The 14,206-nt window shown below is 46.0% G+C and overlaps 1 protein-coding gene and 1 long non-coding RNA gene across 3 annotated transcripts in view; both read left to right on the top strand.

Moving 5' to 3' along the window:
• Window positions 1–6,507: 6,507 nt before the first annotated feature.
• LOC110339493 lies at window positions 6,508–8,522 on the top strand. The gene is made up of 2 exons (XR_002381567.2): window positions 6,508–6,843; window positions 8,320–8,522. It is a non-coding gene; the product is annotated as an uncharacterized LOC110339493 (long non-coding RNA).
• Window positions 8,523–8,791: 269 nt separating this feature from the next.
• The window catches only part of Igf2bp3 (insulin like growth factor 2 mRNA binding protein 3), a 133,881-nt gene continuing 128,466 nt past the window's right edge, over window positions 8,792–14,206 (top strand). Inside the window, exons 1-2 of one of the 2 annotated variants that reach the window (XM_005087116.4) lie at window positions 8,792–9,853; window positions 10,796–10,856. In XM_005087116.4, the coding sequence (XP_005087173.1) occupies window positions 9,679–9,853; window positions 10,796–10,856 (236 nt within the window). In that variant the 5' untranslated portion in view covers window positions 8,792–9,678. The other variant, XM_021223614.2, reaches the window with a different exon arrangement.

Below are 14,206 nucleotides of genomic sequence, written 5' to 3' on the forward strand. Positions count from 1 at the left end.
CTTGCTGAAAACTGAATTCCACAAATATTTGCTGATGGGTGCTCAGAGGCCTTGTGCTGTGAAAAAAGATAGAGGGTTGTATACATTGTTTAACTCTTTTTACAGCCATGGAAACAAAGGCCTAGGAGATGGGGACAAACGGACCTTGGGTCCCAGCAGGGTCACTGTTGACAGCTGAGGAAGACCATATGATTTACAGGTAAATGAAGTTATGGAAGAACACTTCAACAAAGGCACAGTCAAGGTCTTGGGTCATCCATTAGCCTGGGTCACTTCATGTATCTAGTCAGCGGTAAGAAGGCAGGAGTGTTTATGGCCAGCGGCCACCATCTCCCAATGTTTCTGTCAACTGTTGTCTCGTCCAACTAATTCTCCAGGAGATGGGACCAGAGGGAACTCTCTGAACCATACTCTGTATACACTCACAGGTGCACGCTGGAGTGCGCACACACTCACTTAATACCCCCCCCCAGAATAGTAAAGCAAGAGTGAAGTGAGACTCAAGCCCACTGGGAAGTGAAGAAGGAAGAAACCACATTTTTTTTTAGTTGATGTGGGGAGGGCTGACTTAGCTCACCACTAAGAGTGTGCAAGGCAGTGTGAAAGCTCCGTCCCTTGGCCCGTGAGGCTGACACAGCTGGGCATAGAAGTAAGCTTTCTGAGATGAGTGAGAGCATGGGACCCTCTTCCTACTCCAGGTTTTCTCATCTGATGTTACCAGTTGTAAAGACACGGGAGGCGGGGGGGGGAAGGAGGGGGTCAAAGCCAGCCGGGGCTCCCAGGTCAGGCAGACACTGTACCTCTGTACCTCTGGGCTGCACCTCCAGAGACCGGGAGAGTTTAAAACAGATCCTGACGAAGTTCCTGAGGCAAAGCAGGTGATTTTGTTTTTCAAGAACTCACCCACCATTGCATTCTCAGCAGTGGCTGCCAGTGACAGACAGAGCCTCTGACCAAGAGATACAAAGGTAATGATACTGGGCTTGGGCAAATCTTGCCCTTGAGTCTCTTTCCCTTGAGCTCAAGGCCAGCCTGGTCTACAGATCGAATTCCAGGACAGCCCAGGCTACAAAGAAAATTGTCTCAAAAAACCAAGAAAAGAAAAAGAAACAAATATACTTACTATAGCGAAAATAGTTTGGTTTGCTTAAAAAGCAGTGGTCATTTATCTGTTTAAAGGCTCCATGTATTAAAATGCTTGTTCTCCTCATGGCATACCCTCTCCACTTTGTAATGAAATAATGTAGGAATACTTAGTAACTAAGAACCTACTAGATAGTTAATAAGTAAGGAGCTTTATAGCAACACCATGGGAGGCTAGCACTGGGTTGAAACAACATTCTTCATCTCTTTCTATTTTTTGCTTTTTTTCTGACATAGTTTTCTCTGTGTGCAGTCCTGGCTGTCCTGGAACTCACCCTGTAGACCAGGCTGGCCTCAAACTCACAGAGATCCGCCTGCCTCTGTCTCCCTAGTGCTGGTATTAAAGGGGTGTGCCACCACTGACCGGTTTCAATCATTTCTAACAACTAAGAACTTTATTAGTGATCTGCTTAGGAGCAACATTAAAATTTATTCCCAGCTCCCTTAACACAGTAAAAATATAACAATCAAGACACACACACACACAAAAGATTGAATTAGAGGACTCAAATTTTACTTAAAATATTTTCTCTCTATTGTTTCAAAAATTGTTTTCACAAAAGTAGACCAATATCTTTGGTACTTTTTCCATAATGGCATTTCCTATAATTCTATTTACTTTTATTAGACTGTTCACATGTAACCAAGAGAAAGGAATTGTGATGACTTCACATTTTGTGGATAAACAATGTTTATTAAACTATATAGTCAGGATTACTTTTATTGGTCTTAAAGCTTTTTTTTTTGGTTTTACGAGACAGGGTTTCTCTATATTGGTCTTAAAGCTTTATATTTATGCCTTAATTGTATTGGATATTTTACAAATATATACTAATATTTTTTAAAAAGGTTGAGGAAGCTAGAAACTTAAAAAGATATTTCCATTGTTTTAGTAATTATACATTGGATGTACTGACAGCCCCTAATTCCAGTTCAGTCTGTCCCGGTAGCCTTATCCCCCCCAGCTTTCAAAACATCGTGAAGTATTCTGACGGTTTAGGAAAAAGCCTTTGAAAACGGTGCTTAGCCACCTGCTCTGACCTGCAACCTCAGATTTGAACACAAGCCTCAGCTTGCTTTATACCTTCACAGACCTCTCCAGAGGGTTTCTTAGCAGTATGCAAAGGCATCTAGGTATTCAGTCGAAAACTGACTTCAGTCCATCCCAGAGAAGACTGCCCCAGCAGGAAAATTGGTTGTGAGGAAACTGAGACATGCTTGCTGCCTTTAGCCTGGCTGTCCCTGTCATCAGAAACGCAGCTTATTTTTATGTCTTATTTAAAACAAAACTCAATTTAATTAAAAAGTTACAATATTGGCTCTGGTGTAAACTAAAATTTGAATATATTTCTATGGTTGCTCTTATTCTGATTTTTTAAAAGTTTATTTTCCATTTGACTTTCTCATACATAGCCATGCATATCAGTGAAAACCAAAGACTGATTTGAATTGTGGCAGTACAGAGTTATAAAAGCACAGAAACTATGAGCCAAGGAGCAAATCTCTAAGTAGCTTTCAACAAAAACAAAAGCTGTGACATCTCCCTTAACAGTTCATAACCAAATGTGAACGGTATGGCAGAAATCATACCCATTTCTGATATTTTTTCTGACTTTGATGATCTGCTATTTTGTTCCTGTCCTTTTCATGAATTAGGTTTTAGTGGCTGAACTAGAATTAGAATAATCATAAGAGAAGAGTAATAGTTATTTTAGCTAAACAGGGAATTTTCAATAGTAACATGTTTTATTTTTGTTATGTCAAAAACATATTTTTAAAAGTCCTCCTGAGTTTTACAGAGTAAGATTTATTTGCTTCAAAATTTATGAAAAAATATTTTCCAGTCTTTGGAAGCCCTAGGAAAAACATTTTAGATATTAAGTAGATAGAAATAGTCTATCTTACCATGGAAAAATATTTTTCTTTGTTTTTTCAAATAAAATATTTAAAAAACATAGAAAAATTACCTTAATGATTGCCACCTCTAAAAAACCAAACCAAATAAAACATAAAACAGTTACAGTTACTGATATTAAACAAAACCTCCATTTGGACAAAATTTTCTCTTTAAGAAGGCAGCGGTATACTTTAACTGCTCACTGGTATATGCCTGTAAACTTAGTACTCAGGAGGCTGAGACAGGAGAATCACCAAGTCAAAGTCAGCCTGGGCTACAAAATAACCCAAAACAAAAACACTATACTTTGGTTGATAAAAAACAAATAAAACAAAGAACTACTACTAACATTTGTATTACTAAGCAATACTTTTTAAAAAAAAAAGGAAGTAAATGTTTTAGAAGTGCCCTAGGTCAATTTTGACAAAGATCTCCGATTAGTTTGTTTTTTAAAACTATATCTAATGGTGCCATAGTCTTCACTAACTTCAGCTGAAATGTTCTGAAATCAAAACAAATGCTGGAGTTTTGCACCTAGTGTGAGCTTCCCCTTTAGAGCTGGGATCATCAGGCAAGAAGGCTCAGGTTCAAAACACAACTGAACCCAAGAGGGAATGAATTTTGGCGAGTAAAGTGGACGTGGTAATGAGCTATGGTTATTCTGACAAGCAAGGAATCAGAAAACGTCTGCTTTATTAAATCTAAAAATGACCTCTTCGCGTGTGTACTGACAGCGCGGGGCATTCATCAGCGGGCCTCGAAGGCTGCCTAGGAGGGGCTCTGTGCTGTCATTTAAGGGAACTTTGATTCCTAAGGTTTGGGGGAAGATATTTCTGGGATGGAACAGTCCAACTGTGAAAACAGTAACCCAAGATGTGCCTTTGAATTACAGAAGTTGGAAAATGCTGAGCAGCGGGGAGCGCCCTGCACGCCCCCCAGCTCTCACGGTGGCTTAGCGAGGAAGCCTAGCCTTGGACTGTTCTCTGCAGTGGACTTCCATGCTTGGACCTGTCTCATCTCACCTTCAGGTAGGACGGTCTCCTCAGCCCTTCCATGCACTTCAGCTGTGCGAGGGAGCGTGCACAGTGAATGAGATGCAACCCATAAATAAGTTTAAACACCCAACTCTCCCCAGCCTCTTCAGGCCCCTCCCCCTGCAAACAAACGCCTAGCTCTTTGTTTTCTACGGTTGGTCTGGAAATACATAGGAACTCGCCAATCCCCACCGAGGCTTTCCATGAAAGGTCTCATTCTCCCGCTGCCCAGAAAAAAGGAGCACTCTACAGTTTTCACCCACGATGGGAAGCAGTATAGAACAAGATACAGTTGCAGAAAGAGGAATCCTGCTATCTGTTACCTCACAGGTCGACACAAAGTTTACAGATGAAATCCCAATTTCTGACTTAAAGATGAAAATTTAAAACAATGTGTTTCTCAACTAGATCAAAGAAAAGTGTTTGTATAAACCTTTGTTTTTGAGAAAACATTTGAAAAAACCTCAGGTTTTAGAGTTTTGGCTTGTCTTGATTAATTTTGGAATTTATTTTACAAAATGCAACTTTATCTTTAAAATTCTTTAATTTTTTTTTGTATACTACACCGTTTCAAAATACAAAAATAAATCCCAACCTAAAATCATTTTCAAGTAGCCACGTCTTCACATTTAAAGTTTCTTAGATATGGGCTTATTTAAGACTTTTACTAAGATTTTCAGTCTTGAAGTTTTAATTAGTTTGTTCACCTCAAACCGTTTGTGACTCCTTTTGACTTTACATACAAGCTTAAAAAACACCATTTATTAACCACATTGTTACATGTAGTTGAACTAAACAAAATGTGTAACGATTACTTCTGTTTAAGTTCTGTTTAAATAACTGCTTCAAGACTTGTGGTACATGGTAATTTGTTAGTTTGTTACTTTAATTCGATTTTAGAGACTAGATCTAAACAGCAATAAACTAAAGTTTTCCCCAAAGTAATTGAAGATGTGATCTACTACAATTGAATATTAACAATACACAGAAAATTCCTTGAGCGTTCCGATTTAAAACGATTTCATCAAAGTCTTAAATGTTTGCTGAAGAATAATCTTTTACCGATTTTTAACTAAACTGAGTTTCTTTCCCCCTTGCCAAGACTTAAAATAATTAAAATTATCTGCGGATAAATTTGTTATATTTCTGATTGGTTCGTTTCTTTTTCTCCAGATAAAGACTGGTAAAGTAGTTTATGAATGTAAACACATCAAAAAAATTATACTTCCTTTTCTGTTACAACCAGAGTTCTCATCGTTGTATTTTTGAGAAAAAATTTTATGTATAAACACAACCCCACCAGCACCTAACTCACATTGTGTATGTTTACCTCGGCTACTGAAGTTAAATATGATTATTTCGTTTGTTTCGTAACTTTCCAAGCCAATTTCGTATTAATATTTTCTCACCGTCTCCACCAAACGTCAGTGAAATTAGTACATTTCAGTTACAGAAATCGTTAATCCTTCAAGGTCGGTCTCAACTTCACCGGTCTTAGAGCAGCTTCAACGAAAACGTGGTCGTGGAATAGCTGATTTTACCCGGAATTTTTCGTTTGCTTTTTTTTTTTTTTTTTTTTTGCAGAGGTTGTTTGGTTTTGCTTAAAACAACCCTGCGGACCACAAAGGGAGTTGGGCAAGGAGGGGGCTGGACGAGTTCTCTAGAAGACTGGTTAAGTTCAGGCACCTGGGAACGTTTGATTGTGGTTCTTTGAAATGGAAAAAAAAAAAAAAAAAACTACGTTTACATTCGAAGACCTAAAAGAAGAGTCCAGCGGCACCGCGCTTACGAACCCCCAGCCTCCGGGTTGGCCCCGCGCACCACGCGCTGCGGGACGGGGGGCGCGCAGTTAAAGGGCCGGGCGCGGGCGCGGCGAGCGGAAGCCCACCCCTCACCCACAGCACAGCCAACAAGGGAGCAAAGGGTTATTTTCGCGCCACAAAATATGCAAATACAGGGGCGGCCCGAGGGCCAATGGGTGGAGACCAGCAAAGACTCCGGAGGCGGCAGCTGCCGGCGATAGGTTCGCTGCCTCCACCAATCGGCGAGCGGCTCCCGCGAGGGCGGGGCCTCCCCCGGCGTTGGGTGGGCTCCGGCTTCTGCGGGGCGGGTGGGTCGGCGTCGGAGCCCCGCCCTAGGCCGCTCTTCCGCGCCATCGGCGGCCGCCCCGCCCCGCCCCTGCGGAGCCGACCGAGCATCCTTTAGCGCGCGCTTTCCTCGCGGGGCCCCGCGCGTGGACGCGGCCGGATGGCCAGGGCTCCAGGGCGGGCAGCGGCCGACGAGGACCTTCCCCGGTGTGCGCCCCGGGGGTTCGCCCTCCTAGCGCGGAGCTGGAGAAGGGAAACAAACCACCCCGTCTTCTCAGCTCCCGGACACCATGTTTAATACAGACAGGAGTGACAGATTCTGGAGCAAGTGCAGTTAGGTCCCTGATCTCGCCCCCGGTTTGAACAGGGTTCAGGGGAGCGTTTCTCCGGAAGAGGGGAAGGTGCCCCGCGGCGGGAGGGTGTCAGGCCCGGCCAGGGGAGCCCCAGGGCCGCCCTCTCCTCTGCCTACCCAGCCTCAGCTCACAACCTGTGGATACAGCAGCCGTAACGAACCTTCCAGGCAAATCAAACATTTTTTACTTTTTCAGGTCAATGGAAGAGATGCAGCTGTCGAATGGGTAAACAGATGGATGTGTGTGTGTGTGTGTATCCTTCCTCCGTGGAATTAATATTAATTAGGAAGCTACAGTTGCTGAAGAATCTGGAGCTGTCTGCAACCAATGTGAGTTAAAGCATCGACACAATTTACGAATTTGAAGAGTTACACCGACTCCATACTCGTTCTAGAAAATTCAAAGGTTTTTTTGTTTGCTCTCGAAAAGCTAATTACCAATTAGCTAGTTTTTTGTTTTATTTTGGTTTTTAATTTTGTCACGGTGTATATACTTACCTCTCAAATGCTTAGAGGATTGGAAGTGGGCTATATCTACCTCCTTTTTTGATGTCTCAACTTTATTAATGAAGTGTTAAGGTCCTAGACAGAGTATCCAGTTTGTTACAATTACACATTAAATTCACAGGAGCCAGGAACATATTAAAACGCCACACACTTGGTTTAAATTCCAGCTGCTAAGATTTGTTTGACAATGACAGAAAACTATGGGCAAATATTTACAGAAAAATAAATAATTTATCCCATGTTTTAAAAGAAGGTATTTTCGTTAGGTCTGACTTTTAATAAAACCAAATACAGTTAATCCAAGAAAAACAGTACAACTTGGTAGTAAGCTGATCAATTTGTTGTTATGAAAAATTACTGTTATATGATCAGGCTCTTTTAAAGTGATTTCAAAAAAGCTAACATTACGAATAAAAACATTTCTCCAGCTAGGCTTTGGTTACTAACACGAATGAAGTATTACAAAAAATAAATTCATAAATTTTATGCTGACATTTTGAATGCCATAGAAGTTAAAAGGAATACATATTTTCCTTGAGAGCTGTTTCTCTTTCAATATTTCACCTCCAAAGAGTTCTTTACAGATTTCCAATAATTCTCAACACCGTGTGAGAAGTACACATTTGCCCCACCTCATAAAGACCATTTTACTAAATTAAGCTTGGGTGAAAATACTGTTAAAGTGTGTTTACATTTATACAGCTGGGTTTGCTTGGCAGGAAAGAAAAACTTGTTAGAAAGAACAGCTGCATTTAAAATGGATGATCTGACACCTTCCGGTTACTTAACACAAAATTGTAAGTTCCTTTTAAAAGACAAAATGCAAATAATCTAGTTCGTACGATAATTCCACGTTTTAAAAATAAACTGCTACTCGTGTTTTCTTTGAGATACACTTTAAAGTGTTAGTAAGGTTTTTGACAAAGAGAAGCATACTATACCAAATTATCAGTTGCTGAAGACGTTTTAAGTATGAAGCACATATTCTCTCTATTTACATTTTTCTACTAGTAAAAGTAGCAAAACATTAGAATTTTGTCCATATTTCCAGGCTACACAGAACTTAATTTCAGTCATCAAAAACGGTCAATGTATCTTTTCCATAAAATACCTGCTAAAAATACATCACAGGTTATCTTGTGAAGCCTTTGAGTAGAGCACACAACCATTAAACCACAGGGCACTGCCTTTTTTTCCCGTATTCCTGTTCCCCAGCTCACATTTTGCAGGCTCAGGAAGGCTCCACCGGGCCCAGACCCCACCCCCCCAACCACCCACCATTGTGCTCATTACCTACAGGGAAAATAATGGATGGCTCGCACCGTCAAAGGAAGGCAGAAAGAGCCGAGGAGCAGTTGCCTAGCGCGGCCACCACCCAGGGCTGACGCTGAGCGGGGTTGCATGAGACTCCCAAGTTCCCTTAACAAAAATTATTCAGATAAAAAGTAGCAGCACTCCCCGACCCTCCCCCGCCCCAGAGCCACAGGAAGCGAGGGTTTCCCTTTAAGTACCGACTTTTCCCACTCGGCCACCCCGAGCCCCGCAGCCTCCGCCCCGCGCCCCGCGCCCCTCCCCCACGCGGCCAGCCCGCCCCCGGCCTCATTTATCCCGAGCCTCCCCGCAGCCGAGCAGCCAATGAGCGACGAGGCGGAGAGCCACCCGTAGCGCAGGCGGAGGAGGTGTCGCGCAGACACCCGCCCCGGACGCCGGGTCCCCTCCCCCACGCCGGCCCGGGCCGCCCCGCTCGCTCGCTCGCTCGCTCGGTGCCCCGGGGCCCGCGCGGGGAGCTGCGCTCTGCTCCGGGGTTCCACTCTCCCTCGTCATCAAAGCCGCCGCGCGAGTTCGAGATTGCCGTCCGGGCTTCGTTGTTAAGGGACCCATATTTTCAAAAAATCGAGTGCCCAGAACTGCGGTAACTGCAGCGGCGGGACTTAGGGGGTCCCGAGGAGAAAAAAAAAAAAAGGACCGGCCGCCTGGCCCTTCCGAGGCTCGCCGTGCCGACCGCGACCCGCGGCTGCCACTCGGTGCTCTCCGCCCCTTCCCTGGCTCGGGGTCCCCGGGCCAATCCCGCTTCCCCTCCCCCTCTTCCTCTCGCTTTTTTTCTCTCCCCCTCCTTTTCTCCGAAACCCACTCTAATTGAGGCGCTGGGATTCCTCACGTGAGACGTTGATTTGTAGTTTGAACACGTGGCTCATTCAAAAAGCCGGACACTCGGAGCGGCTGCCCCCGCCCCGCTCCCTCCGCCGCTGCCAGTCACCCCTCGGGGCTTTTTTACGGGGAGGCGGCGCCTGCCCCACGTAGTGTGATATTTTCACAGCCCGCTGGCCGCTGCCAAAGGGGTTGGGGAGGAAGAGACAAAAAGTAGTTTCCCCCCCGCGCCTCCTCCTTTCTCTCGCTAATCCCGCCTCCTCCCCAGAGTTAGGAAGACTCGACGCTGGGCTCGTCGCTAGGCTTTTTCTTTCTCTCTTTTTTTTTAATACCCAGAGGAGGAAAAAGGACCCCCGGGATCTGGTTTTCGCCCGCCGCTCCCTTGCTCGGGTCACTGTGTGTGGGTTTGAAAGGCAAGAAGAGAGGAACAAAACCCACCGGCTCCATCCGCCGCCGTGGGTGCTTTTAATTTAGCATTTTCCTCGGTTTTTAAAACAACCCCGCTTCACAATGAACAAACTGTACATCGGGAATCTGAGCGACCATGCCGGCCCCGCGGACCTGGAAAGTGTCTTCAAGGACGCTAAGATCCCGGTGGCCGGCCCCTTCCTGGTGAAGACGGGCTACGCGTTCGTGGACTGCCCGGACGAGGGCTGGGCCCTCAAGGCCATCGAGGCGCTTTCAGGTGGGGCCCGAGCGCGTGGTCTGGGCGTCCCCATCGCCGCAGCTGCCATCCGGGGCTGGGATTGCGGGGAGGAGGGGACGACGCGCTGTCAGCCGCCGGGGCGCGGCGCGTGCTGCAGGCCGGGCCAGGCGGGCCTCGGGGCCCAGCGTGGACGCCCGCCGGGCCCTCCCTCTGCCCGCTGTCCCCCGGCGGCGGAGAACAGAAAGTGGCCTTCGCCCCACGCCCGAGGGAGGCCGCGTCCCGGCGGTCCCGCTCCACCCCGCCGTGCCCACCTCGCGGGGTCGTTGGAGCGAAAGGGGCAGGTGGGCGGCGGCGGCCGGCTGTCGCCGGAACCGCAGCCCTGCCACGCGCGCGCGGCGCCGCGGTCCGGGCCCGTGCGCGCTCTGCTCGGATGCCCGAGGGGGACAGCCGATGCGGGTGCCTTTTGGTTTCCCGGCTGGACTCGAAGCCAGCGCATATCGGCCAGCACCCCGGCCGCCCCAGCCCCTCCTGGCACCCCGGCCGCCCCAGCCCCTCCTGGCTCCCTGGCTCCTCGATCCCACCGCCTAATGCTCCAGGCCAGCCTGGACGGGGGACCAGGAAGAAGGCCGCGCGCCCCCATCGCAGGCTGTCTGCTGGAGGTGGGGGTCCCTTTTTCAGACCCTGGGTTGCTGGGTGGCCCTCTGAGGGGGGCAGGAAGCGAAAATGCAACCCAAAGTGGTGAGTCTGACTGTTGGTCTCCCTTCCTAGCCTTCTGCAAGTTAAAAAGCCACACCCACCCGAGGGGTCAGCTCCGCACCCTTGCGGTGCCCTGCCCCTCCCTTGTCCTTGAGCCGGGTGGGAATCTTGGGGCCCCTCCGTAAGTCCCCGAAGCGGGCTGTGTTTTCCCTTAAAGACTGCAGGTTTCGAGGCGGGGAGAGCCGCTGAATCTAGCCTTTCGTCTCGCCTCTTGTGTGCCCACAGGTAAAATGGAACTGCACGGGAAGCCGATGGAAGTTGAGCACTCGGTCCCCAAAAGGCAGAGGTGAGCTGATTTACTCTTTTCTCACCGCTTTGTAGGGAGAAAGCACTGGACACAGATGAAAACTAGGACCACTCGGGCTTCCACGCTGGGGCTCAGCTTGCTGTTTTTCCTCTTGCCTTTAAGTTTATGGCAGGTGTGTCTGTGCGCGTTGATAATTCTGGGAAGTAATCGAGGGCTTGTCTGCGGCCCCTGCATCTGGGTATTGTTGCTGTTATAAAAGCCCGTCAAGGAAGCTTTCGAAGCTCCATGTTCTTGTCAGAGCAGGTCGAGTCGCTTCAGCTGGAAACCGGAGTTTCAAAGGGCAAAACAATCTTTGGGAACGTGCGGGGTTTAGGAGGCTGGGGAGGACGGATGTGGGGGGCTGGTCTGCGGTGGTGGGCGCTCCTGAGAGAGGAGGAACACAATTGCCTTTGCCCTGGTTCACTCGCCAGCCAGCGGCCGTTGGAACACAGAGAGTGAATGCCGGGGTCCTGCAGCCTTTCAAACACTCCAAAGTTTTTTGCAAACAGCGCCTTTGTTCAGCCCCTGCCTTTGGTGTGTTTTTGCTTACAAATAACCAGCAAGAACGGTGAAGACTGGGAGATCTGTGCTACTTCAGTGGGATTTCTCTGAGAGCATCTGTAGCTGTCAACTTTACGAGCATTTGCAGGCTGTTTTAACTACTGAAGCTTTTTGGAGAAATGGCTCTTTTTGCCCTGGCACAGGCCAGTTCTGGACTCTAATTTAACTGGAAAGACTGAGGTTAACCTTATGCCCTTCTGGGTTTTGCAAGGTGGGGTTAGGGTTTCTGTCTCGCCCTCTGCCCTTCATCCTCCTCCTAACCTGGACCAAACAATAAGCTTGAAGTTAATTCAAACCAGAGCCGTGTGTGTCTGGTTAAGTATTTGTGAGTGTGTGCTCTGGGGATGGAAGGGAATTGCCCTGTAGAGAGAGAGGGCAGAAAAATGCTATGCAACCGTTTTGAATGAAGCTGTCTTCCACATGAATCATTTCACATTCCTCGTTTTAGGAATAAACTGGTGTGGATGGTTGTAGTTTTTTTTAAAGTAATTGTTTAATTTCCTTTAAGATATTGGAAAGATATTTGAGCAACCTGATTATTTAGTTCCGGTTAAGGAATTTTGGTAGCGGTAAAGTTATTTCATGTAGTAGAATGTAATCGGTGTGTGTGTGTGTGTGTGTGTGTGTGTGTGTGTGTGTGTAAATCTTCTAAAATAGGTGTGGGTGAAAAGTATTAAGTTGATGTTGGCTTCATAGGAATTTAAGCAATTGAGGGACAAATCCTGTGCCCTTAAGAAGTTTAGAGACCTAGCCTGTGAATCAGCTGCTTTGAAAAAATGAAACTTACTGTGCACATGTTAGTTTCATGTCTCTCCAGAGTATCTTGGCTCTTGTTGATTTTCCCCCACACCCCCTCGGTGCTTGAGATCAATCCTGGGCTTCATTTATGCAGGCAGGCACTACATCTCCAGTTCTTGGTTTTTATCAATTGTTGAATTAAAAGTAAGCAAAAAAAAAAAAGATTGGTGTTGTGTTGTAGCTCATTAGTAGAAAACTGCTTGCTTAACGTGCCAGAGGCCTTGGGTTCCAGTGCCAGGAAGGGCAAATGATTGTAATCAAAGGAACTTTTTGGAATTGAAAACATTAAATGTCTCGAGTTTTTCAGGTACAGTTAATGTACTGACCTCCATTAATTGTGCCCTCTGCTTTTCTTTTAGGAATTAGGGGAATTAATTTAGGAACTTTGGTAACAACTGCTAGTCTTAACTCCTAAAAGCTTTGCTTAGACTGAAAACAGTTACTTGTTACTTTTGAATATGCAGGGTTCCTCTTTTAGGAAGGTCCCAGACAGATGTAGCAAGTAGGAGCAAATGTTTACTGGAAGCTTCTTCAGTTTATTAACAATGTAATAATAATAAGGAGCTTTTCTGCTTTTTTCTCCCCACTTCTAAAAGGCTTAGGATTTTAAATGTTGTATTGCTAGCACAGTGAAGGAAATTGAGTACATTTTGTTTCTGACTTGAGAGCAATTGAGTGCTGGAAATCCATCCCTGAGATGTCTTAAGTAAGGCCTTCTTTTTATCTGCCTGGGAATTTACTGTTTATCTATGTTACGATTCGTTTTAACTGAACCTTGAAGTTGTGCAGTTTTCCTTATCTGGACTCTTCCACCATCTCCATGGGTTCTGGAAGAAGGCCAAGAAGTGACCTGGCAGCCACATGCTCATACCTATGGCTAGGTTAAGAGGTGGCTCTGGTGTGGATTACTTTGATAGTGAGTTGATTACACAGCTCAGTCAGATCAATAGATTACCAAGGCAGCCTGTTGAACTTTGGGATAGAGTTTGTGCTTAGCAGTCATTTTCCACCATGATGTGGGCATCTGAGGCAGGCACGCCCACTTGTAGGGTAGTGACCTTTATACCTGTTTGCAAGGCATGTTGGGAGGCAGCTGCTGGGGAATGCTTCTGGCAGCACTCTGAGATGGATGAACAGGAGAGCCGGAGGCACAGAGGTGATTGGATGCTTTGCAGGCTAGCCTAGCTCTCACTGCAAACTGAGCTGGGCGGGACCCTTTCAGGAAGGGGTATTGTTGAGTTTGGTTCAAACCAAGCTTAGTTCCCCATTACTGAAGTCTCAAGGGAATGTGGAAGGAATGTGGCTTTTCTGCATTCAGATGCCCCTCTGCTGTAGATTACAGCAGAGTGCACAGGGCCTGAGGATGCCTGTCTCCAGAAGAGAAGATTGCTTTGGACTCTGACATGGTGTTACACCATCAGTCCCAGATTCAAAGGATAAGGCATAAAAGGCTTGATAGCTTCCAGAGCAGGACTGATTCTTTTTTTTTCCTCTTAAACATGAGGTGAGTGAGGAAATAGTTTTATCTAGGGAGGATTGTAGAAGAGAGTGGTTGGAAGAGCCGCTGGTGTCTGAGGGCTTCTGGATGCCCCTGTGTGCTTATATAAACGGCACACTGCCCTGTTTTTGTTACGTTGTGGGCTGCTGGGCACGGGAGAAGGAATGGCAAAGTTGCTGATGCTGCAGAACTGAGACATGGAGGTTTCAGTTACATTTCCATGCCTTACAGACTCTGGATTTTTTTCATATTTTCAGTTTTTCACAGTCTATTCATATGTGATCAGACTTGTGATTTAGTTCTTAATCTCGGTTATGAACATTTGAATAAAGGAGAGAAATTATAGGATGTTATAGTTAATGTGCACCAAGAAAGGATCCTTGAAAATAGTTTGTGGTACTTCATGTTCTTAATAAGAAAATAAAGGGAACAACTTACTTTGATACTGGAATTTTGTGCTTATGACAGCAGTTGAGTAGAATATTACAGAAAT

This window comes from Mesocricetus auratus, unplaced genomic scaffold (assembly GCF_017639785.1).
Source record: "Mesocricetus auratus isolate SY011 unplaced genomic scaffold, BCM_Maur_2.0 Super-Scaffold_100676, whole genome shotgun sequence".
NCBI lineage: Eukaryota > Metazoa > Chordata > Mammalia > Rodentia > Cricetidae > Mesocricetus > Mesocricetus auratus.